This window comes from Sander lucioperca, chromosome 1, assembly GCF_008315115.2.
Source record: "Sander lucioperca isolate FBNREF2018 chromosome 1, SLUC_FBN_1.2, whole genome shotgun sequence".
In the NCBI taxonomy this organism is placed as follows: domain Eukaryota; kingdom Metazoa; phylum Chordata; class Actinopteri; order Perciformes; family Percidae; genus Sander; species Sander lucioperca.
In genome coordinates this window covers 30193100-30219038 of record NC_050173.1, presented here as the reverse complement: position 1 = coordinate 30219038, position 25939 = coordinate 30193100, and the positions used below count along the sequence as shown (strand labels likewise).

The window sequence follows — 25939 nt, the reverse complement described above, 5'->3', positions numbered from 1 at the left end:
GGAAGTACAGATATTTAAACCGAAGATTTACTTAGAAAAATCGGGAGAAAAAAAACGAGATTTGCTCCCATATTGTTAAGAATAGAATACTTGCAAACTCTAAGAATATAAAGATTAGTATGTCAATAAATGAAATATTCGGTTGTAAACTTTAATACATGCAATCATTCTGTTATGGGTGTTACATTTCTCAAAGTATCTAGGAATGATGCCTGCAATTATAGTAAGACGCTTTTATTTTGTTGGAAATACAAGTTGACTTTCAGTTGAGTCAGACTTAAACTAATAACAACTAATGTGGGTTAAGCAACTTAACAGACTGCTAATTTTGCAAGAAAAATACTGCGGAAAAATGATTGTGCAATAATGGATTAATCATGTACAAACAGCGCAGCAAAGTTGGTCAAGAATAATGATAGTATTTATATTTTCTCTATTTCATCCCAGAAAAAATACAGTCTATTCTGAGAAATAAGTTAACAGATTTTTTCCGAATAGGTCTCCACTCTCTCTCTCTTCCACTCTCTAATTTTTGTCCACATTCCATTAACTTCTCTCTCCCCGGCTATAAATATCCTGCATGTCAGATTGGACGAGAGCGAGGGCTTTAGTTGCTTTATGGAAAAAAGAAAAAAAGTAAAAGATAGGGGAGGTAAGTATAGATAGATGGGGGGTAAATGGGAAAAGGGAGGGAGGAAAGGGTGGGAGAGCTTGGGGCTTTTGCGGGGATTTACTTTAAATGAAACCAGGTGTGTTGTGGGACCAGCAAAGGGGTGGGGGCATGTGTGTGAATCTGTGAGTTGTTGTTCTTCCTGCGATTTGGATGGATTTGGAATTTTGGTATTTGGGCCGCAGACGAGGAATTTGCATCCTGGGGGGTCAGGGAGAGGGGGTTTGGGGAGTGACGGATGGCAGTGCAGGGGGCCAGAAGGGTGGGGGGGGGTAAGAATGGGCTGTCCCTCTCTCCTCTCTCTCTCCCCTCTCCGTCTCTTGCTCGCTCTCCCTCCCTTTGCATGTGTTCAGCTGCTCCAGCTGTCGGTCTCCCCACTCACTCTCTCAGGGTCATACAGGCAGGAGTTTAAGGGACCACTTCTGTACGCCAACTCAGCCGGGACGACTGCAGCCAACAGAAGGACACAGCGGTCAGAGGGAGAGGACCTATCCAAAAAGATAAATCTGTGAGTTTCCCTGCGTTTCTATAATGTCTGACATCCATGTTAGAAGAGATTTGTGTTAAAAAAAACAATGGTAAATGACTTATCATGTTTGCAAGAGTTTTAAGAAGTAGTATCGGAGGTGAGATGTACCGCTTACCCACTTTTCTGGTACAGGCCATACACGTCACAATCGCACCACTGCTCTGCTCTACTCTCTGCTCTCCCAGCTACACTTTGCTTCTAAACAGAGCCAAGATAATGTGGCTGACAGTCTGTGTAGTTTGCTTCTTGCTCCTATTACAGTCTCAGTGTTTCAGAGACTGTAATAAGAGGATAGACGGAAAGAGAGGTAATGAGTCACAGATCATGTTTTATTGTACAGTGTGTTGCAAAAATTCTTCCACCTCATCCCTCTTGTACAACATTTAAAGTCAGTGTCACAATCTCGGTTTAGTCACTCGAGGGGTAAAACTACGTACAGCAAGAAAATTTGGGTGAATTTCTGAGAGAAAGCAGCAGCTTCTATTGAACAAGAAGAAGAAACAGGTGGCAGCTAAATAAATATACACACAAAACACTTTGGATAACATCACAGAGTGTAGGATGCTGCCCTATTACTATTTGACAGTGTATTTTATAACTGTTTATACAGTATACTCCTATTAGCCAACATGTGACAGCCCAACGTCACTGTAATGACTCAGGTCGGATTATAAAGGCAACATGAAGGAAGCACTGTTCTCATGAGAGCAACCCATCATCTCGTGCCACATTTTATGCTTACACTAATACATCACAGCCCTTTAACACCCTTTACACAGGGAGACAACAGTATCACCACTGGGAAAACAGAACCGCCCCAGAGGGATTTATTACAGTTACAGTGTGCAAATTTCTCCCACAGGCCACTATTCATCACTGACTGTAGTGTTTCCCAGAATAAGAGTTAGGCTGTGTGTGTGTGTGTGTGTGTGTGTGTGTGTGTGTGTGTGTGTCATAGTGACCCCCTAGTTGTGGATTTGCAGGTTCACTGACACAGTGGCAACAGAGCGCAGCTTGAGTCCTCTGGGCCACCATGTTCTCAGGCTGCTCCACGCACAACCAAGCAGAACAACACAAAGTTAGCTGTGTATACACTACAACACATGATGACCATCCTGCAGTTTACACTGTGTGTGTGTGTGTGTGTGTGGTCCAACTGTGTGTTTTTCCTGGTCCCTATGTGGTCACTTTTATAACCCCCCTGACATCTTGCTTGTTAAATTGTGCTGACTGTTGTAAATGTAGAAATGGGTCAGCCTGCTGTTACTGAGGCCAAGGCGAGCCCCAAATGATAATTATGTTGGAGGTATTGTTGATACACAACAGGTGTCAGAGCAGTAATATTTGGAGGTTTCTACTATGGCTACAACTCACGATTATTATTATTGATTGATCTGACTGATCTGTCTATTTTCTCTATTAATCATATTGTATGGTTAATGTCAAAATAGTACAAAATGCCAATTACAAGTTCCCAGAGTCCAAGGTGATGTCTTAAAATGTGTTGTTTTGTCAAACCAGAAGTCCAAAACACAAAGATATTTCATTTGCTATCATATTGAACAAGAAAAATGAGCAAACCCTTATATTTGTGAAGCTGGAACCAACAAACGTTTAGCATTTTTGATTGAAAAATGACAAAAACAATGAATCAAAATAGTTGCTGATTATTTTTATAGTGATGTGGTATCACAGTCAACCTGTTCGTCTCTCATCAGTCAAAACCAAGACGATGATTTCTGCACTTGGGTCACATTCTCTGACATCCTCCTACATAGCGAGGAGAGATGAGAGGTTAGGGGAGCAGTGGCTGGAGGTTTGGCACCAGAAATCCTCTTATGTGAACCATGGGGGGTTTCCCAGAACCTGATACTCTGGGAACCACTGCCACGGCAGGGCATCCTATCTGGGAACTGGCGCCCACATCCTTTCCACGGGCATTCCAGAGGTCCACCGCCACTTAATTTCCAGCGGAATCAGGGCAACACCCATGCATCCCTGCTACCCACTCTTAGTAGCCAGTGAGTGACTGGACCCCAGACTGATGGTCAGTTTGTTTTGGGTGGATGTGGGTCACATTCTTGCTGGTTGTAAGTGTCCGCTGGGCCAATTCAGAGAGGTCACGTATTGTGGCTGTCTGATTGCATGGTGGTATGTGTTATTGTCAGTGCTTACAGGGTGAGGGGCATGTTTTGCTGCTTTTCACCACGTAAAGGCCACGAATGGCCTGTGATGTCATCCATCAAGTATTTGAGGGTGTCCACGTCACCCTGCGGCCTTCTGTTTGTCTCAAAATGAAATACAACAATAAGCACTGCCTGCAAATGTGGCCTCTGGAGTTTACATTAGAGTGTGTGTTTCTGCACGTAGACAGGCAGTGATTATAACTTTCCTGTCATATATTTTAACTGGAGTTCACTGACTTTGCAAACAGCACTTGCTCAGAATTTCTTTCATTCCTTCAATTGGCCTGTTTTTTTCTACTTTTTTGGTCTGCGGGAGCTGGAAAAGGTGATTTGTTTATGTTTAGAGTCAGCTTAAACACTTACAGCTTCTCTCCAGGAACATTAACTGAAGGGTGGCTGTGTCTCTGCTGGGAGAAGAGCCCAGTCCATCAGAATATTTAGAATACTCAGCAAACATAATACACTACGAATTTGCCTTAAAAATACACACTGTATATAACGTTGTAATAATGTACTCAGTTCCTTTACACACAGTGTAAACTCCATTGCAAGTACGCCCTGCATTCAAAATTCTACTTGAGTAAAAGAACTTTATGTATTACCAGCAAAATGAACTTATAGTATCTAAAGCGAAAGTACACATGCCTAATGGACACTTTCAATATGAGGTCCTGAAAGATTACGAGCACAAAATTATATTTCTGTAATAATAAAGTTATTATCTTGTCAAAGAAGATGAAAAAATACTAAACTTTAGGGGCTCTTCTGTTAGTTTTGTTGCAGGACAAGTTACAACTTTATCACGTGTTGTATGTAAAATCAAAGTAGCCTAACTACTAACTTGGGTTCTCAGATAAACGTAGTGGAGTAAAGACTACAATATTTCTGTTAAATCAGGGTTGTCTGTGCATCTTCCAGCAGCGTTCAGCTGAACCAGGTGCATCTCAGCTCAAGGACAGCAAACCTCCAAGTGAAAAGAAGGGACTGAAGAATACTGATTGATTTGCAGCCTTTCATTGTGCAAACAGACTCAAATTTCACACACTGTCTTCATCAGATAAAAAAAAATGTTTTCCCCTAAGCTAACTACCGGTTAGCATGCTAGTTGGGGTTAAACATGCTGTTTGTTGTTTGGCCTAGTTGGTGGCTGTTAGCTAAGCACAGTGTTAACATGCTAGTTAGCTTAGCAGGCCAGTTAGTTTAACAGGTTGTTTGGTTTATTTGGAGGCTCAATAGGTATTTTGTTCCTTTATTTGCTAAGGCAGGTCAAGGGACATAATTCAAGCAAAGTTTCTCGAACCCGAGTAGCTGCTAAGTAGTGGCTACCTGTCAGACTGGTGGTTGGACTACTAAGCGGGCCATGACATTCAGATGAAGTTGCCTATCAATCCAGTTGGGGTCTAGTAATGGGTCAAAACATCACTTAGCAGGCATACTGGTGTTCCATAAGAAGGCTCCCCCAACTTTTGCCACATTTTAAGGTGTATTGATAACTCTCTGAAATGTAGTGGAGTAGATAGTCCCTAAAATTAAGTAGCACTTGAGTACTTAGTTACTGTCCACCACTGACAAAGACAGATGCCCTTTTACATTGCAAAGACAACACAGTATCTACAGAGAAGATTATTAATTAAATTGAAGTTTATCTCACAGAGGGAAGCAGCTGAGCAGGAGATGCTGTTGTAAAATATGCAACAAATAGCCAGAATTTACAGTATGTGCTCCACTGACGCTGCTCTGATACACAGTGAACTGAACCTCTGGAGGCAGCGCTCGGCAAGACTGTCATTCCAGTGAGTTGTAGTCTGCCAGTCTGCAGACACAGTGTGCCTTCTGTAAGCAGCTAATATTAAAGTATTTCTGTGATGTTGACTTTTTTATTTTCAGCTGAAGGATAGAGTATGTCACAATGTTTATGTTTTAACCTGGCAGAGTGATTCATTCCATTTATTCCTGCTGCGATCAACGGGGAACTGTTTGGTTGACAAACAGTGAACCAAGTCCGAGGCGCTGTTTGTGTTCTGACTGACTACTTAAAAACTGTCTCCAGTGCTTTTTGCTTTGAGTTGATATATCCATTTCAGCTGTGGGAGCAGATCAAAACTTTTTGTGATTTCTGAGTTTCTAATGCTGCTTTTTTCTTCTTTCCCTCTGAAATACAGATACCACCGCTTGGCTGCCTCTCTCATCTTTAAAGCAGTGCTACCTGTGTGGCAGTGTGTGTGTGTGGCAGTGTGTGTGTGTGCATGTTTTATGTGCATTAGTATGCAGGGTGCTTGTGTGTCAATCTTGTGCGTGTGCATATGTGTGTCTGTGCTCCTCCACAGTGCTATTTCACAGCCACCTACAGAAAGTGACATCTACACGGTAAGGATGGACAAATCTCTCTGCCTGCTTCTCTTTTCCTCTTTTACTCCTTTTTCTTTCTTTCCATCTTCCTCTCTTCAATTATATGTCACACATTTTTTTGTGTTGAAATGTTGACCTCAAATCCTCTTCTCTCTTTGCTTCATTTCTTATTTCCTCATCTTCTTCCACAGCAGCTTCCCTTTCCAACATTTTATAGTAGACGTAGCTGGGGGTAATTTTAGCTTTAATTTCATGTTTCTTCAGACCTCACTTTTTCTTTCCATGCAGCTCACAGCAACGTATTTCTTTCCAGACTGATAATGACCCTTTTTCTAAACAGTGGCCTTAAAATCTTCGTTTTTGAAGTGACATTTGGCTTAAGGAAAATAGTTTATAAACATCTTTTTAGCCAAGCACTCCTACACGAAAACACATCTATACTCTGCTTCTTTTTAAAAGTCCCACTACTGGGGGTTTATTGTGTATTATTAATACATTATGCAACTACTTGGCTCAGAGGGCCTGTTGACATCTTTCTTTTCATAATTTTCTTACACTCTCTTTCTCTCTCTGGTGCTTTTTGTAGGAATGCACAGATGGGTATCATTGGGACCATCAGACTGAGCACTGCAAAGGTAAAGCACTCTTTTTCCTGCATTTATTCCATTTCACCACCTAATTCTTATGTACAGTAACAGGTGTGATCATCCTGTTGCTCTTCATGCTCTGTCCTGTCCATTTCATTTGTTCCTAACAAGTTTGGTTAGTGCCTAAAGTCTTGTCTCTGTGTCTCCCATCAGACATAAACGAGTGTGAGACTATTCCAGATGCCTGCAAAGGGGAAATGAAGTGCTTCAACCACTATGGAGGTTACCTGTGCCTTCCCCGCTCTGCGTCAGTCATCCCGGCCCCAGAGCCCCCCATCACGCCCACCGAAACCAACCCCTGCCCTCTGGGCTACGAGCCGCAGGGAGACACCTGTGTGGGTGGGTGTCTGGTTTGTAGGTCTTGGGGTTTAAGGTGGACAGGTGGCCACAGGATGAGTGATCATTAAGCATGCTTGTGTGTGTGTGTGTGTGTGTGTGTGTGTGTGTGTGTGTGTGTGTGTGTGATTGTGTAAGTTTATTGTCGGTGGCCACAGATTGCGAGGGACAGGTGGCCGTAGCAGGTGTTGGGACTGGAGGCTGCATGTTGGTGCAAATTGTGTGGGTGTGAGTGAATATGAGTCAATGGGGTGCAGACAGACAGCGTAGGAATTTGGAAGATTTCACACAAGGACAGCTGCTGTGTTTTAAGAATCAGACTTGCAGCTAAAACCTATTTGTGCTGGAGGACAGCGAGGTGTTCATCTGAGACAGCAAACATGATTCAACATGATATGATATTCTCAGCTGTCGGGTGCAAATGAGGGGAACAGAGTCACCATCGTCTGCTCTTCAACAGTCACACTGTGTCTTTCAGTCATGATGAATGATGCTGTGTTTGCTCACAATAACAATGATAATGTAATAGTAATCATATTTTTTTTCAATGTGTGTTTCATATCACTGACAAACACAGATATCAATGAGTGTGAGCGAGAAGAACATGACTGCCAGCCCAGCCAGGAGTGTATCAACACAGTGGGTGCCTTCACCTGTCAGTGTCCTGATGGTTACCGCAAGGTTGGCACAGAGTGCATTGGTGAGATAATCTGAATTTATCCTTTAACTAGTGTAGCTAAGCAGGCTTAAATATAGCAATTACATGTCTTTTTGCTACATGGCCTAGGGGAAATATTAAATAATAATAATAATAAAAAACTGTAGGAATGTGAATATCCCTCTTCTGACTCTATTTCTCTCTCTCAGATATCGATGAGTGCAGGTACAGGTACTGCCAACATCGCTGTGTTAATGTCCCCGGGTCCTTCTCCTGTCAGTGTGAACCTGGTTTCCAGCTGGCAGGAAACAACCGATCTTGCATCGGTGAGTGACGCCGTCTGCAACTGATTATAAGACTCAACATTTACAGCCAATGTCTCAGGCAAAAGGTCTTCACATCTTACTGATAACCCTCAATCAATTTTGATCCTACATCTTACTCAGGCATTGTCACAAATGACAAAAATTAAAGCCTTTGAAAATATGGTTTAAAATAATAAAGGGCAACTCCACCGATATTGCACATCAAAGTCTGTTTACAGGTCTTGGGGAGTGCTGCTGCATATTTGAAACATGTAGTATGAAGCCTTTTGTGGCTCAAAGGGGGCTGTGTGAAGTCTGATGAATTGCCTTAAGTGAGTTGGTGCTGGGTGAGGCTGAAGACTACAAGTTTGAAAATTAAACAAAAATCTGGGGGTGGGGAGACCTCTGTAGTCCGCTCCTCATCTCTGCCTCATCAATGGACTATATTAGCTGCTGCCACTAGCATAATACAACGAGATGTCAGTGGTTGAGTTGCATTATTTGTAATGTAGGCGTCAAGTTTTGGCAAGGAAGAAGAATGTGTGAAAAAAGACGATATAGCTTCTGCATCGATTTTGATCTTTTAAAGAAACCTGTCCATCTCAAGTCTGACAATGTTACAGCAGTGCAATGTTAATTTAGTGGAGTACTCTTTTAAGCATTTCTCTTTTACATTGCATGTCCATGACTACATAGTTAGCAGTTAAAGTTCAAGGAAAAAATGATCGTCATCAATTGTGGAATGATCACATTTGATGACAGTGACAGTGGCAATGCTAACAACAATCCCACAACTGTCATTCTAACTGGTTCACAGACTGTACAGTGCATTACCTTTTTCCAACAGAACCTGTCTCTCTTTACACCAGTGAGAAAAACAGCAGACAGAAATCTATTGTGTGAAAGAAAACAAAACAGTTTAATGTGTTAATTTTGGACCCCATCTCTCACAGAAACAAGCTGATTGAGAAAATATGTTTTCAGGGCCTTTAATATATTTGGAGCTATCATTCTGATTTCTGCCTTAAGTTTCGAGTTTCTCTAAACGTTTTTGGGATGTGTGTGCTCTTTGACTGTCGTACAGGATTTAAGGTTATCTATAAAATCTACCTTTCCTCCCTTCAGATGTGAATGAATGTGATATGGGTGCCCCTTGCTCTCAGAGGTGTTACAACACGTACGGCACCTTCCTTTGTCGCTGTGACCAGGGCTATGAACTGGGGCCTGATGGCTTTGCTTGTAACGGTAAGATACCCACTCTGTCTGTAAAGACGGATTAGTATCAGTGATAGTACAAACTTCCCAGTTTCAGTGATGCCATTCCGCTCTGTTTTCTGTCTCCGTTCCACCTTTAATTGCGAACAATGAATAAAACCTGAACTTTTAACTTGACAGACATTGATGAGTGCAGCTATTCCAGTTACCTGTGCCAGTACCAGTGTGTCAACGAACCAGGGAAGTTCTCCTGTGTGTGCCCAGAGGGATACCAGCTGCAAGGCACCAGACTATGCCAGGGTAAGCACACCCGCCTCCATTACCTCCTTCCTCCTAACACCTTCCTCTCTGTGCTTTCACAGTCACAAATGCTGCACTGAGTCAATACTTATTCATTCTTTGACAGCGGCTCTATTCTTGTCCTGTTCCTTGTTCAAATCAAACATCAGCAGCTGTTTTTCTTCTGCAGATATAAATGAATGTGAAACAGGTGAACATCAGTGTACCGACACACAGACCTGCGTGAATATCCACGGACGATACCAGTGTGTGGACTCAAACCGGTGCCAAGAGCCTTATGTACAGGTGTCTGAGAAGTGAGTGACACCTCATGAAAGCTGTGTGTGAAACACTCACACACCTTTTCCCAATTACTAAAATATGTGCTGGCCATCAGCTCAGAATATAATCAGCCCCTGTATAGCGTATGGCTCAAACTGCAAGATTACACCAATTACTTTTTCCACATATGAGTCCAACTCACAACCTTTTCTTCTGAACATGGTCCAGTGCAATAAGAAAACCATTACACTGTTACAAGTGTTGGATTGGTAACAGGTGTGGGTCACTTCTAACATATCCCAGATGATTTGGAAGTATAAAATGGATTTCAGAAAAACATGAGGGAAAAAATGGCTACTGTTCAATATTTGTTTAGATTTTAGGACTTAACTTTCAATCATATTACTCCCTCTGCTGGCTGATATAAGAACTACTGTCAATAATTTCTGCACCAAATATTACTACAATTTGCTGTTATTGTACTTAAAGTGGATTTACTTCTCTGTGTATGTGTCCAGTCGCTGTGTGTGTCCTGTCAACAAGCCCGTCTGTCGAGATCTGCCTTTCTCCATCGTCCACCGCTACATGAGCATCACCTCGGAGCGCTCTGTACCCTCCGACATCTTCCAGATTCAGGCCACCAGCGTCTCTCCGGGGGCATACAACACCTTCCGCATCCGCTCTGGAGACGAAAATGGAGACTTCTACATCAGGGTTAGAACTGTTACAGAGCATGATTGACATTTGTGGATAGTATTCAAAACTTTTATTTAACTAAAAGTAGTAATACTACTACAGTGTAGAAATATTCCAGCATTCCAAATCTTACTTAAGTAAAAGTATTAGCATAAAAATATACCTAAAGTATACTATATTAACTATAATTATTGATGCAATAATGTGTACACCACTTTAATGTTGCAGCTTGTAAATGTGGAGCTCATTTCAACTACTTTACTAACCTATAATAATATATCCTAATTTATTAGCTGATTTATATTATATATTATTAATCAAAATCCACAAAGTAACTAGTAACTTTAGTTGTCAAATAAAAGTAATGGAAAAAATGGTTTTCCTTCTGAGATCAAGTGGAGAAATATAAAGTAGCATAAACTGAAAATCTTAGCTTAGTTACATTTTATCACTGATGATTGATGGTTGTTTGGAGTTTAAAGTGCAGTGACTGTAAGAAAAAGTTCTAGTTTTGGGTTTGATGGATATATCGGACTGACTTTTTATTAAACGTAGGACATTTTTCAGGTAGTGTTATCCTGACTTTAAACGTCGCCCACCACATTTAATTCATTCATATCAGTGCACCTTAACAAGCTAATTCCTAAAAAAGAGGGCCAAATATACTTACATTTTCTGTTCCCCCTGAATAAATGTGTTTAGGTCAGACTACCAAAGAAGCGGGTTAGTGTCAAAGGACTTTTATTGTCACAAGATGCTGTAGATGCTGTAGTTCAAAAGTGTTTTACAATGTAGACCTAAAATAATGTTGTTTACTACCATTCATAGCTCAGCCACACTGATAGGTTTAAAATTTAGAAACTAACCTCTCTGTTGCATCTTCTCACAGTCAAAGTGGGCAATGATTTTCTAAACATAATACATTTTCTTTCTTTTTTATAATCATGAGGCTCACAGGATATAGTCAGAATTTGTCCTTTATCTTAAAACATAAATTTAAACAGAAAGCCCCTTGACTAAGTATTTAGACCTCTTCTCAGGATTGTGCGTACATACTGTTTGATTAACATTTCCTTCACTGTCCTGTATCACCTGTTTGGGTGGGACAATTCATACCGTCAAACAAAGAGTTCAACATTTTGGGAAATACACTTATTTGCGAGAATTAGATGAGAAAATCTTTTCATTTAACTCTGGGCAAGAAATTGTTATTATTTGTTATGTCTTCATGTGAAAAGAATGTAGAAATGTGTGCAGTTATATATTTTTTGTCTTCTCTAGCAAATCAATAATATCAGCGCCATGCTGGTGTTGGCCCGTGCTGTGTCGGGGCCCAGAGAGTACACGTTGGACCTGGAGATGGTGTCAGTTAACCCTCTGCTCAGCTACCAGGGCAACTACCAGACCAGCTCTGCCCTCAGACTCTCCATCTACGTCGGGCCGTACACCTTTTAAAGTAGGAGAAGAAGAAGAAGAGTGGAGGGACACAGAGAAAGAGGGAGAGAGCAACACAGATGCAAAAAAGGAAAATAAAGCTGTAAAACAAAAGTGGTCGATGCAGTTCAACCAGTCACTGTGATGTTACTCTTTAGCTTTTTGTATTTCCAAAGAAAGCCATACTTTTCTGTCAGCCATCTGCAATCAGTACAGTATACAAATACATCATAGCAGTACTGTCTCACAGATACATACAAGCCTTAAAATAATTAGCCTAGTTACAGTTGTTCTCTTGGGTTTAATGTGTCAGTTTCCTTGGATATCATGTTTACTGTCATTTTTTATTTATCACCTATCTGACAGCATCATTCTGTGGTCAACGTGTAAAAAAAGGGATTTTCTTTTCTTCACATCTGTTCAGGGGGATTACAAATCTGTGTGACATGTTTTCCATCTGCCTTCAGGTGGAGTGATTCACGCCCAGTGGCAGTAGATTAATCTGTTTTCACAAGTTTACATCCTTATCTTCGGTTCTGCTCTGTTTTGTCACTTTATTCTTGTCATCCCTGTTTCCTGTTGACAGACGTGATTCAGTAACCACTACGATCAAACCTTAGCAATCCCACGCTCCTCCTTCACCCTCCACTGTTCATTCCTATGTTCAAGCTCTTCATCACTGCCTTTTGTAGGTTTGTCACATTGCTGATTGTGTTGTTTTTTTTTGTCTAAGGTTTAAACCCAAATAAAACAGTATACCTTTTCCTCTGTGTCACAGTGAAAGTTATTACAATGTCATTCTTATTTTTAAGTTAAGTATTAAGTATTTTTATTCTCATTCTCCAATGTGAGGATTTGCTGCTTTTCTCAGTTTGTTATTGTTATAAACTGAAGATATTTGGGTTTTAAAAAGTTGATCAAGAAAATGAAAATTTGGATCGTGCCTCACCATCGTTAAAGAGCAACACACAGATGCTTCCCTGAGCTCGTCTACAGGACAATCCAGGACTATGAGACAGTCCAAAACGGGGACTGTATGCCGCCATTCTGAGCTCTCTGATAGGCGACACCATTATCTAGCCCTGACCTAATGTACCTTAAAGCGGCCTTTAAATCAAACTTCCACCACCAAATTAAAGAGCAGATACTCTGCAATGTGACCCTGCCTATCCAGGCCCCTGCTTTATATCCAGGCCCGGATTTAGGCATAGGCATTCTAGGCACCTGCCTAGGGCCCATTTGCGACTAAGGGGCCCAGTAAGTGTATGTAAATAAATGTAAATTTCCAATCTAACACTTCATCTAAACTTGTATATTTTAACATGTGTATATTGTCATATTGTTCAATAAAAAGTACAGTAAAGTAAAAACTCCAGTTGTGGAGTTTCTGTTTCTGTCGAATCCTAAATTGCAGCTTGGAATCTCTTATAAGCTACACAGCAAATCAGTAAAATACAAAGACAGGAAGATCACGGCCCCATTTAGATTTCTTTCTTCTTCTCTAATAATCTAAAATGTTTCATTGCTGTGCCAGAAAGAAGCAGAGGAAAATCTTGTATCAACGTCCTAACATCCTGAAATTAGAGAGGAAAGGCAAAATGGCTGCAGTTTAAATTAAACAAGACTGTTGCTCTGCAGCCTTCTGTTCTATTTCTACTGTCACAGCTTTTCACTTGTGTGTTAACTGATTCTCCTGACCCACAAAAAAACTAAGGAAAGGAAAAAGAGAGAGAGAGGGAGAAAAAGAGAAAGGGGAAAGCCCTTATTTCACAGTCCAATGCTGTTTGCTCCGCCCAATCCTACACACAAACACACACCTCCCATCTGTCCTCACTGGGGGGTGATGACTCACACACACAGCCCTGTTGTGTAATCAGAGCAAAAGGCGTTCAGCCACAAGGGGGCAGCAGACCACACAGATCCCCCACAGCAGCAGTCCAGGAATAGCAACAACCTAAGGAGAGTGTTGGTTTTATAACCTAATTGACTAGTGAGCCTACATTTTCTCCAGTTCTCCATGAACTCATACACCTGTGGGAGGAAAAAGTGAAAGCAACTTTGTCTACTTTTCACAAATAATGTCCAATACAGCAACTACAGCATACAAATACATAAAAATACAAAAACCTGACTGAAACAGGATGACACTGTCATTGAAGGATTACTCGATGGGCCTACCAGCCACAGGCCCAGGGGCCCAATGGGTCAGCGGGCCATGAAGAGAAAATAACCTCAAAGAGACTCCAAACAACCACAAAGACACTCAAAATAACCGCAAAGAGATGCACACACAACCAAAAAGATGCAAAATGACCACAAAGGCATTTAAAATAACCACAAAAAGATGCTAAATGACCACAAAGAGATGAAAAATGACTGAAAACAGATGCAAAGCGACTAAAAATAGACACAAAATGACTAAAGATCTACGCAAAACTACTAAATGTAGATGCAAGACAACCAGAAAGAGACACAAACGTTTGACGTCATTTTGTGTTGTTTTCAGTCTGGGTGTGTTGTTAGTATAAAGGAGGGGTGGGGGGCATTTTTCATGGCTGTGCTCAGGTGTGCATTATCTCAAAATCTGTCCATGGACACCGATTAGCACAGTGGACACACTGGGAGAGTGAGAGAGAGAGAGAGAGAGAGAGAGAGAGAGAGAGAGAGAGAGAGAGAGAGAGAGAGAGAGAGAGAGAGAGTGTGTGTGTGTGTGTGTGTGTGTGTGTGTGTGTGTGTGTGTATATGTGTGTGTGTGTGTGTGTGTGCGTGCATGCGTGTGTGTGTGCAGTAATGTAATTGGAGGATTCAAATAAAGTATTTAAAGTGTGCATTGGTGCTGTAGGTCTGTGTTTGTGTTTGTGCCTTTGTGTGTGTGTGTGTGTGTGTGTGTGTGTGTGTGTGGGGGTGTTTACATAGGAGAGCATGTGTTTGAGAGTGGCATTGCCCACACAGACGGGTGGGAGGAGTGTTAGGGGTGGCAGAGGGGAGTGCTGGAGCGCCTGGGCCTCTTTTTTGGCACCTTTGCTGGAGTATGATCTAATTTCTGGGCAAGCCGTGCCCTGTGGGGGATGGCGTGGGACCGGAAGCGTAGAAACGAAGGCCCATGCGGGGCCAGAGTGCACCAACCATTCCAGTACGATGGAACAAACATGGTAGACAGAAAAGACACCTTTCAATGTTATATAAATTCTGTTTCTGTCCCTCAGTTTGAGACATGCTGCCATGAAGGAGGAGCAATCTGTTCCCCAGGTCTAATGCTTTGATCTTCTCCTATTGCATTACACAAAGCTCTCAATGCCTACCTCCTCCACTATACCACAATACAGGTATTATATTTATGAATGAAAGAGCGAGGTGGAGTGTCATTTCCCTCCACCCACAGCCCCAAAACACTGAGATTAGTTCATTAACCAAAAGAAGGGGCAGTGAAATCTGTACAACATCAAAAACACACTGCACAATACATACTGTAAGGGCTAGGTGAGTAGGGAGTGTAAATTAGTGAGGGCAAGAGGCAGGAAATGGCTCTCTCTTCTGGATATTTGCATATACAGATATATGGAGAGAGGGTGATCAGAGGGGGAGGACAATTACACAATACTACGTAAACATCAAGGACTAATTTAAACAAAACAAGACACTACTGGCTTTTACAGACACATTATTAAATTAAAAAAATGTGTTGCAAATAATGTTTCAAACTATGTTTTTCCATAGATAAGTTAGGAATTTAGAAAAACTGTTAGGTAGAAATAGAGGAGAGTATACATTAATCTCGGTATGTAAACTATTAGTAGACTCCAACTTCTCTCTCTATAAGAAAATGAAAACACTGCACTTTTTATTAAAAATGAAAATAAAAACACAAAATTTGGATTGCAAATTGGTGTGAGGTTGGTCTTGAGTATTTATTGTTCCAATGAGCAATAAACTACCACCTACAACAGACTGAATGCACAGAACACACCTCCACCAACCTGAGAGTCAAAAAAGAGTAATGGACATCTCTGCCTCTTCACATAGTAGCAGTAAGAAAATAAATTTGACCAAAAACAACAATTTCAGGATCACCGTGTCTGTGACAAATTACTGTAACAATTTCCACTTTTATATAATTCATTGTATTAATAAAAACAGTTTAAAATCAGTTGAAATATTTGTGCAATACAACAGGTTGGTGTTGAAGGGGTACTTGAGCTCATCGGAGAATGGTAAACCAATAGGAGAATCTTATTGTTTTACATCTTAATTACCACTGCGAAAAACCTACAGTATAAGGCTACTCTACAGTATAACCTACATCTTGTGATGCAAGAACTATTTAACCGTCTACAGCCATGCTAGCAGATCTGTGAGGCTGTAGACACAGTGGTGCTTTGAGCTAAATGCTAACAACAGCATGCTCACAGTGACAATGCTAACATGCTGATGCTACGCAGGTACAATGTTTACCATGTTCACCATCTTAGTTTAGCATGTTAGCATGCTAACACTTGCTAATTAGCAGTGGTCAAAGAAGTACTCAGTTCCTTTACTTAAGTAAAAGTACTAATACATTGATATAAACATACCTAATTACAAGTAAAAACCCTGAATTCAAAATGTTATATTAGCTAAGTAATATTAGCTAAATGTACTTACAGTATCAAAAGAAAAAGTAGGCTACTTATTATGCAGAATGGCTCCTTTCAAAGAGTTATATTTGTACAGTATTTCCTTCTGATGTGTAGTGAGGTAGAAGTATAAAGCAAAATAATACTCAAGTTGTGCTTGAGTAAATGTACTTAGTTACTTTCCACCACTGCTTATTAGCACTAAACACAAAGTACAGCTGAGGCTGATGGGAATGTAATTAGTTTAGCAAGTATTTGGCCACAAACTGAAGTATTGGACATGCATTGGATGATGGTGCTATATTAAAAGTCATAGAATCACCAAAATGATTAGGCTTATCCTCTGGGGACCATGACTGTGTGCACAAAATGCCAATCCATCCAAGAGTTGCTGAGATATTTCAGTCAGGACCAAAAAAAAACAAAAAACAAACCGACACCAGCAAAGCTACAAAAATGTCATTTAAATATACTTGGACTCAAATGTTTAACAGTATAATTTTTTTTCCAAACCTAATGATTTTCGATTTTTTTTTTTTTATTTAGAAATAAATCCTGTGGGATTTTCTTATTATTATTTGAACATTTGTCAGATCAGAACCAGACCTCCACATATCACACAGGAGCTTACATGTGATATGCTCTATAAATTCCCTGCCTGTAATCAAACAGGAGTAATTTCTTGTTATTGCTCTGTAAAATAATTAGCTTATCAGTCTGGTCCAAATAAAGGTTCAATAGCTGGGCATGTTCATTACCTCGGGTCAGTGTAATCTCTTATGAACACACTGGGAATTTAGTGCAGCGAGCAGGAAATTGGGTCAGTGATTAACAACAATGTAATTAAAGATATGACTGTGCAGGTGTCTGAGAGGATGACAGAATGCACTCTGCAAACAAAGACACAGAGGCTCCGAAAAGCATCTTTATGTAACTTTGCCATTCAAACAAACAAACTTTAACAAACTTAAACTGTATGGATTACATGAGAGCCTTATATATATATATATATATATATATATATATATATATATATATATACATATAGACCTTACCTAACCCATGCCTACTTTACCTTTAATTTTTTTACTCATTGCGTAAATGTGGTTACCAAGAAACGACAATGTGTTGCTATGGGTGTGTGGGTGTATAGCGGCAAAAGGGACCTATGCTGAAAAGACATTCAGCCCTGAGAAAAATAACAGAAATTAAAAAGTGAATGGTATGTGAACGGCAGGAAGCAGAAGCTGGAGAGGATCACAAAAACACAAACGTTTTTGGGCTGTGACTTTCATCTGAAGAGAAGACTGTGGTGAAAGAAATATTCTGATCCTTTACTTAAGTATCAATACAACAATGTTAAAATACATAACCTTGTTTTATCAGCATGATACTTCATGACTTTATTGATTTCATGAGAATTGCTTATTAACCCTCCGAAGTATGAGCATGTTTTATTATCAATAACACAACTTTATATCATGTGGAGAAATAAGTTTCATGGTTTAATTTCTCACATCATTTTATTGTCTTTGTGTGTATACATAGTGAAACAATGTTTTTTCACAACCTACAAGTGTTCTATAATAATATTTTGAGTAATGAACATTAAAGATATGTACATTTTTAGGGTTCCTGGCAGCTTTATTCTTTGTTCAATTGACATTGAGATGCTAGACTTAAAGCTGAGTTTGTACTGATGCACTTGTGACAGTTTAAAAGGTGCTAAACAAAGACAAAAATGAATGCATGGAAAGTTAAAATCAGCCTTGACTCCAGAGGGTTAAACATGATTTGGGATTGATGTTTCAGAAAAAGTTTCTGGACTCAGAGACCCCAGCTGTAAAATATGGTTAAATACAATAGATATGTATATGCTTTATATCTGTGTATCTTCTTGTCTCCTTTTCTATAACATTACAACTCCCAAGTCTATTAGAATTTATTTTTTTGGAGTTTCATAACTTTTGTTAAACGTTTGCTTAAAAGAGGTCTAACACAGAGTTGTATTGACTCTGAACATAACTAATGTGACTATGTACATTAACTGTACTTGTGAATGACTTTTTGGCAAACAAAGGGAATATGTCAATATAACTTTTAAAACTTGAAATATTTTCCTAATTGATGTAATAACAATACTTTATGGTAATTTCTATATTTTGTACCGTTGATCAAATGTACAAGTTCAGTTTGTGGCAAAAGGAAGGGTTACCACTTCAATACTTTACATGCATTTTAAAAAAAAGGATGATTTTGCAATTATTATTATATAGTTATCTTTTCCCAAGTATTATCAGCATATTATACCAATGTATAAATATCAAAAGTAAAAATATTTGTTAAGCAGCCGAATGGCCCATGTCAGAGTTATATTCTAATATAACATTATATTACTGATGTATAAACATCTGGTTAAGGTTGAGCTAATTGGAACAACTTTATATTCTGTCAGGCGGTTAAATCTGTAACAGTGCATTACATTTTATAACTTGATGTCTGTAAAATCCTAATCTGCAAAGTAACTTTTTGATGAACGTAGTGGTGTAAACAGTACAATATTTCCTTTTGAAATGCAGTGTAGGATTATATATAGTAGCAGAAATACTAGTAATTCAAAACGGTGCTTCAGAGAGTTAACAAGTAAATGGACTCCTCATATCTGCCCAATAACTTTTTTACAACCTCTCCTAAAATGGATAAAACCTTGCTTTCCAGTAAAAACCCAACAGACCTCTAATACCCGCAACAATCCGGCTTCTCAACAGGCAATTAAGAGACCAGAATATTACAATATTTCCAAACCTGCTTTTTACAAGCATTTCTAATTTAGTGTTGTATTAACAAACCAATGTGATGATAATAGCCAATAACAGGCTACTTTTAAAAGGTTGGAAAAAAGACTTGTCTAAAACCTGTTACGTGTTTTCCAGCTTGTTGACACCATACAGGTCTTGTTTGTGCTTTAATGTATTTTTGGAGCGCTATAGATAGAGAGCAGGCCTCAATGGGAAGAAATAAACAAGCCACAGCTGACAAGTAATTGACCCCATCCATTCATGAATCAGCCCAGAATGAATGAATCAGTAAATGACATACATACATAGAAGGGGAGGAAAAAACAAAAATGTAAGCTGTAATGATAGTTATGTGAGGAGTATTAAAACGCGGGTCAGTAGAGATGTGTTTTGGGTGAGGACATCGAGGGAAAAGAGGACAAATGAGCCAAGTCTAAGAAAAGAACAAGGTACAAATATGGTTTATTGGCTGATGTGAAGCTCATTCAGCACATCTGTCCCTTCCTCACTCTCATCAGCCCACTCTCTGCTTTTGTTATGCAACACCTCACTCTATCTGCTCATCTTGAACATATGTCTAGATGATACACGTTTAAATTCAGCTAACACCAAAATGTAAAATGCAGATATCAGGTCTTTTGTTCTTTAGTCTTTGATCTGTTCTTGACCTTTTGTCTGAAATCGAGGCTGAGAGTCAATTGAGGGGCGCAAGACGCACACAAAGAGAAACAGGGAGAGAAAAGGTAGAGAGGGAGTCTCAATGAAAGATCTGCTGCTAGGTCTCTCATGATGTAACACATCTACATCACGTCACCATGGCAACCCCGCATCAGCCCCAACTTACCGTGGGAAGAAAGAGTCAGTGTCTGTGCTGGTATGTTACAGTAAACAAATTGTATATAAACATGTATAATTATTAATATTAGATGTTAAATAAATACTTGCTAAAATAGTTTTTCGTAAATGTATTCTAATACGGATCTAATCTGTGAGCACAGACACATGTTCAATCTCATGCAGTATCGTAAAGCCTCTTGTGGCAGACTCTGTCCTCAACAGAAATATCTTGGCTATTTACAGAGTTATTGTCCCTATGTTCTCCTGCGAGTCTAAGTATAATCAGAGGGACCTTGGGGAGACATAACTCTGAACACAACTAAAGAGCCCTAGTGAAAAACTTCTCCCCCCTGTTCTATGCCCTGGCTGCTAAAAATAAACTGGATATTGAAAGGCGAAGAGAAAAGGTACAAGGCTAGTGGCTCACAAAGCCATATCCAGAGAAGGAGGCAGGGAGTGATGGATATAGGTGGGAGGTGAGGAGCAGGAGTGTGGGCGGAGATATGTGTGGGTGTTTGTATGTTTTATATTCACAGGTTGCGTCTGTCTGTTGACAGATCTGACAGGAGTGACATGTAGTCAGAAGGAGCTGGTGTGTGAACTGAGCAGCAGATAACATATACGCTCAAATACTGCAAAGATATTGTAGGCATTATGATTACACATATGTGAAATGGACTGAATCATTACATCCACAGCCTTATTTCACAGTTACTGCCATTCAAACGTTATTTTCCGAGTCTAGAAACACAATTTAAGGCCTGAACTAATGAATCTTACATTTTCCACAACACATATCCTGTTCTTGGGTCATGAGGTGGCTAGAGCCTGTCCTGCATTGGGTAAGAGGTAGGATTCACCTTGAGCAGTGGTTCCAACCTGGGGAGGTCGACACCCTCACAACTGGTCACAAGTTAATTTGAGAGGTCGCAAAGTGATTAAAAGGAAACCAGAAGAAAATGCTTGTTGTAATGGTTTTCTTAAGTTTTAAGACTTCTTTGGGCCTCTAAGAAATCCTACTTTGGTGGTTGCAAGTAGATATTTCTTTGTTGTAACGGGTCACTATTCAAAAAGACTGGCAATCACCACTGACCTAGAGTTACAAATTCACCTGACCCAGGTGTGTCCAGAGTGTGGGAGAAGCACCCACAGGGCCACTTGCTGTTTAGGCATACATTTTTAAAAGGTTCTCAGTCCCAAACAGATCCTGTCATAATAATTTTGATCTCCCTCAAGACATAAAAGCTGGGGGATCACGGAAGCCTAGAGGTCTAAGAAGTGTAGCATGTAACCGTAACTGGATCTTTGTTGCATGTTGTCCCTTCCTTTCTATTTCCCCATCATTTCCTGTACCACTTCACTGTACTTGGTTGTATTAATAGTTATTTGATCAGATTTCCCCCTGGATACTTGTAGCCATTTGATGAACTGATGTAATGATGTAAAAAATGCAAAAAAACAACAAATATTTCATACACAAAAAGCAGTATATACAGGGGTCCTGGTGACTTGCATACTATCATAACAACTAAAAGTATTACTGGTTTAGATCCAGTCTAGGATCTTCTTTTTCTCGCTATGTTTAGTGTTGGTGTCTGCTTCTTTACTATCAAATAAAAGCAAAATGCTAACAAAAGGCAGCATGTACACCCAAAAGTACAGTACATCTTTTCCTTTCACTGTCAATGCAGCAGACTGTATGGTAATATGAATTCATTCCCATCGAGGTTTAGCTTCTACATTTGTACAAAAACTAAGACAATGCTAGAATTGTCTATTGAAATCTCCTTTTTTAAATGTATCTATTTGTTAACATTGTTACATGGGAGCAACAGATGTAATGCACAGTATATGAGACATATAGCAGCAACAAATGTACAGTCCCCAAACTCTGATCAGCCTTTCAAATTCAGGTTAAACAACTACGAAACAGATTTGTGTATGTATTCACACATAGATGCACGAGTATGAATATGTAAGCATAATGCAGTATTGAGCAGTACATGTACTGTATGTGATAATCAATCTCCTTCTATGATTCAGATAACACACACTAAAGTCCATCTTTCTGTTCCCCTCTACCTCTTTGTGTCCCTACATTTCTATCTCTTAACACTCCTATTTACTCCAGATCCTCTCTCTCTCTTTCGCTCCCGCTTCGATGCAGGAGTGGGAGGTGTTGCTAGGCGACAGATTAGCTCCTTCCTTTCAAGAAGCAAAGCACAGACCTTGACTCTCTGGGTGTAAAAATAAACAGAAAAAAGAAAAGATCGTCTTATAGGAAAAAGGACAAGTATCTTTCACCTTTGGCTTAAAATCCATTCTTTTTTGTTTACCCTGGAAGTATTCCCCATCTCCTACCACACTTCACCCTGAAGTGGTCCAGAAATAATTCACTTTTTTCTAAACCCATTAACATTTGAGATAAACACAATCTATCCCTCATTGTCAGTAAAGTGTTGACATTTTATCTGTAATAATACTCTTATAAGTCATACAAAGATGGAGCTGCTGCAGAGAATGATGATCTATCCTCTCTGTTCCCTGTGATGTGATGACTAAGGTTGTGGAGGAACATGCTGCTCGTCCCTCATCCGCAGTTTCAATCTATGCCAACGGCCGAAGCTGTGAAAGTCACACCTGTTGGCGACTGTACGAGTGTGTGTGTGTGTGTGTGTGTGTGTGTGTGTACAGAATGAGCCAGAACACTCCTGCGCTTTGTACATCTGCTCAGTGTGTGTGTGTGTGTGTGTGTGTGTGTGTGTGTGTGTGTGAGAGTGTGTGTGTGTGTGTGTGTGTGTGTGTGTGAGATGGAAGTGTTGGTGAGTGTGTAATCGTGTGAATAATTGAGTAAATGAGTGAGTGAGGAGGCCTGTGAGAGATTGAATGAGTGAGACTGAGCAAGATAATATGTGAGTGAGTGAAGGTGAGTGAATGAGAAAGCAAGTTAAACACAGGGAAGAAGTAAGTGAGCATAATAGAATATCAGAGTGAATTAAAGCGGGTGTAGTCAGTTTTCTGGAAAAGGCAAAAAAAAAACACCATCATTTGAAAATATAGTCCTCCTCCTGCAGCTCTCCTCTCTGCCCAAAGCCTCTCCCACCAGACGTGCTTGGGAATATGTACGCGTTTTATACAGTGACCTATACGAGTACTAGTCATCCATTTCAATCATCCTGATTGTGATCCTGATGCCATTGTACTGTCCTGTTGTCTTTGCTTGTGGGCCTGTAAAGCCCTTTGAGATGACATGCTGTGATTTGAAGGCTCTAGCTTGCTACATAAATATGAACTTAGCAACATTTTCTCTCCATCTCTGAAACGCTTTGCCGATATTGAAGCGTGTTTTATTGTGTTTATTGTTAGACGCTCTTTAGACACTCTCTCTTTGAAAAGTCCGTCTACCATTGTTGGGTAGCTTTGCAGTTGTTGCAAGTGCTGCAATAGCAACTTTTTCTGCAGGATTTTCTGCCATTGAATCAGGCTTTCACCATCTGAAGGCATGTGTACAAATGCATCTGCATTTGTAGAACAGCCAATAGGAACACCCTCTGAAATAACCTGTGATTGGCCAAAGCCCCCAGTCACGGGCTAGATATTCTAAAGCCTGAAAACAGAGCCAAGAGGAGGTGTAGAGGTCTAGTTTTCTTTCAGACCACTTGAGTTACAATATGCTGAAAGATAATTATAAAGTTTTTGCCCAATATCACAAAAGAACTGTCTACCACAGTTTTAATGTGACTAAAAGACTGAATGTATGGATAACAGAGAAAGTGAGTTATGTTGAGGGTGAGCAAGGTAATATGTGAGGGAGTGAGTGAAGATGCAAGTGAGTAAAAAAGTGAATATGTGGATAACAGAGAAAGTGAGTGATTGTGTGAGAAATCAAGTAAATGAGTGAGTGAGTTAGTGACAAATCTAATTGAATGGATCAAGGTATGAGTGAATGAGCAAATGAATCAGTCTGAGTGAGTTAGTGAATAAGTAAATGGCAGAGTGAATGTGTGGATAGGAGAGAAAATGTGTGAATGTGCGAGAAATCTGAGTGAATGAGTGACCAAGTGTTGTTGTCAGTGAGTGAAAGAATAAATGTGAGCATTATGGAGTAAGAAAGTGAATCTGAGTGAATAAGTGACATTCCCATCAGCTTCAGTTGTACTCTGTGTTAATTGCTGATAGCAAATGTTAGTATACTAACACATTAAAAGATGTTGAACATGGTAAACATATCTGCCAAATATCAGCATGCTAACATTGCGATTGTGAGCATGTTAGCAAAGCACAGCGGTACCTGAGTACAGTCTCACTGAGCTGTTAGCATCTTGTTCATCCATTACTGACCGTTAGCTCGTCAGGCTAATGCAACGCATTAATTAATCTCTGTCTGTCTGAACGTTTATAATAAATTACATTTGAAAACAACCAAACCTAACCCAGACAGCCATTCAAAATGTACCAGACATGTCCCTGTGAATGAGTGACTGAGTAAAAGAGTTATTGAGTGTAAAAATGTATGACTCACTGAGCGGAAAAATTACTGAGTGAGTGAATGAGTGAGTGCTCGGCTTAATGTGCCAGGATGAATAATTGTGCTAAAGAGGGTTATAAGACTAAATGAGCCTTCACATGAATACTGAGACAAACAGGAGTTTCAGGCACAAAGACAGCCAACTAATTGGATTCATTTGAGTCCATTTGCTGTCAGGGAGACGAGGCACTCATCCTTCCGACCCCTCGCTCTTCACCCATCCGCCTCTCCACAGCCATGTTCTTCTCTGCCACCCACCTATGATACCAACACAACCCTGTCTCATAATGACAGGGATTATCATGACAACTGCAACAATGGCAGCGCTTGAGACAAGAGAGTGTGTGGGACACCAGGACAGCCTAAGTACCTACGAGACTGCTGGACGGAAAAAACAAAAACAACTTTGAGTGTTTTTGTTCTGGAAGCTCCTGCATAGGCTACAGATGTGTGCTATTTTTGCCCAGAGAAAGTCTGCCAGCGCCATTAAAAAAAAGGCAATCTTTGAAAACACATCTTGAAGAACGTGATGTGTGCTTAGTTAAAAATCCAGTGAAAATGAGATTCACATGTGCCGCAGCAGACTCATAGTCGTGCTCTATTCAAACAACTTTACCCTAAAACCCGTTGATCTGCTTGAAAATGCTCATATTACTTCGAGTGAAGAGGATTTGTGTTGCTGTGTTATAATGAATCACTGTGTATACACTGGGTTTTATATGGTATGGAAATTATTAAATAACTTATAGTTTTATGTATTTGTGGAACTTTCAAATTTGGCCATTTTACATAATTGTCTTCAAGAGATTAGTGCCTGCAGTGAAATCATAATCAACAACATTGAAATTATGCCCTAAATCGGACAACTGAAATTTTACAGCAGTACTTTAGGTTCCCTGGCTTCTAGATGAAAAATCAGGGGATCATCAAAGTTATTACAATTCATCCTGAGGAAGACATGTTTATCTGTTCCACATTTCACAGTAAACCATCCAATAGTTGTTGATATATTTCACTCAAACCCATAAATGTCAACGTCATGGTGGTGCTACAGGAAAAGTCAGATGATCTCCAAAGTCATTACGATGCTTCCCCTGGGAACCATGGGATGTCTGTGCAAAATGTTGTGCCAGCTGATTGAGTAGTTGTTGAGATATTTCAGTCTGGACTAAGGTGGTGGAACGACATTGATCCACGCTGCTAGCATGGCTAAAAAATATTGCCAAACTATGTCCTTTCTTATGTTGCTAACAGCTCAAACAAATCCTCCATTATTTTATCTTCTCATGTCTTGAGTATTGTAATGCACTATATTTTTGTTTAGACCAAGAAGCTGTAGCATGTCTGTTAACAATTAATTCAAATTAGCTGCACGGTTATGAACAGAGACTCCACAGCGTCCTGGGCACTCCAAATTGGTTTGTATCAGTGTGTTGCTGATCCCATACAGGTCCAGATCTAGACCTCTCAGGTCATCAGTGTGTCGTATTTAATAGTAACTGTGAAGCACTTTGGTTACCAACAAGAATGAAGAAAGAATAAATAACCCGCCCCCTTCATCATCCAGAGCATCTCAT

The 25939-nt window shown here is 39.9% G+C and overlaps 1 protein-coding gene across 1 annotated transcript; it reads left to right on the top strand.

Moving 5' to 3' along the window:
• Positions 1-992: 992 nt before the first annotated feature.
• On the top strand, positions 993-12351 carry efemp2a (EGF containing fibulin extracellular matrix protein 2a). The gene is made up of 11 exons (XM_031303348.1): positions 993-1178; positions 5548-5752; positions 6321-6369; positions 6535-6720; positions 7295-7417; positions 7585-7701; positions 8806-8925; positions 9076-9195; positions 9365-9491; positions 9975-10170; positions 11434-12351. The coding sequence occupies exons 2-11, from the start codon at positions 5639-5641 to the stop codon at positions 11605-11607; spliced, it is 1326 nt and encodes a 441-aa protein (XP_031159208.1). The 5' UTR covers positions 993-1178; positions 5548-5638; the 3' UTR covers positions 11608-12351.
• Positions 12352-25939: the final 13588 nt, after the last annotated feature.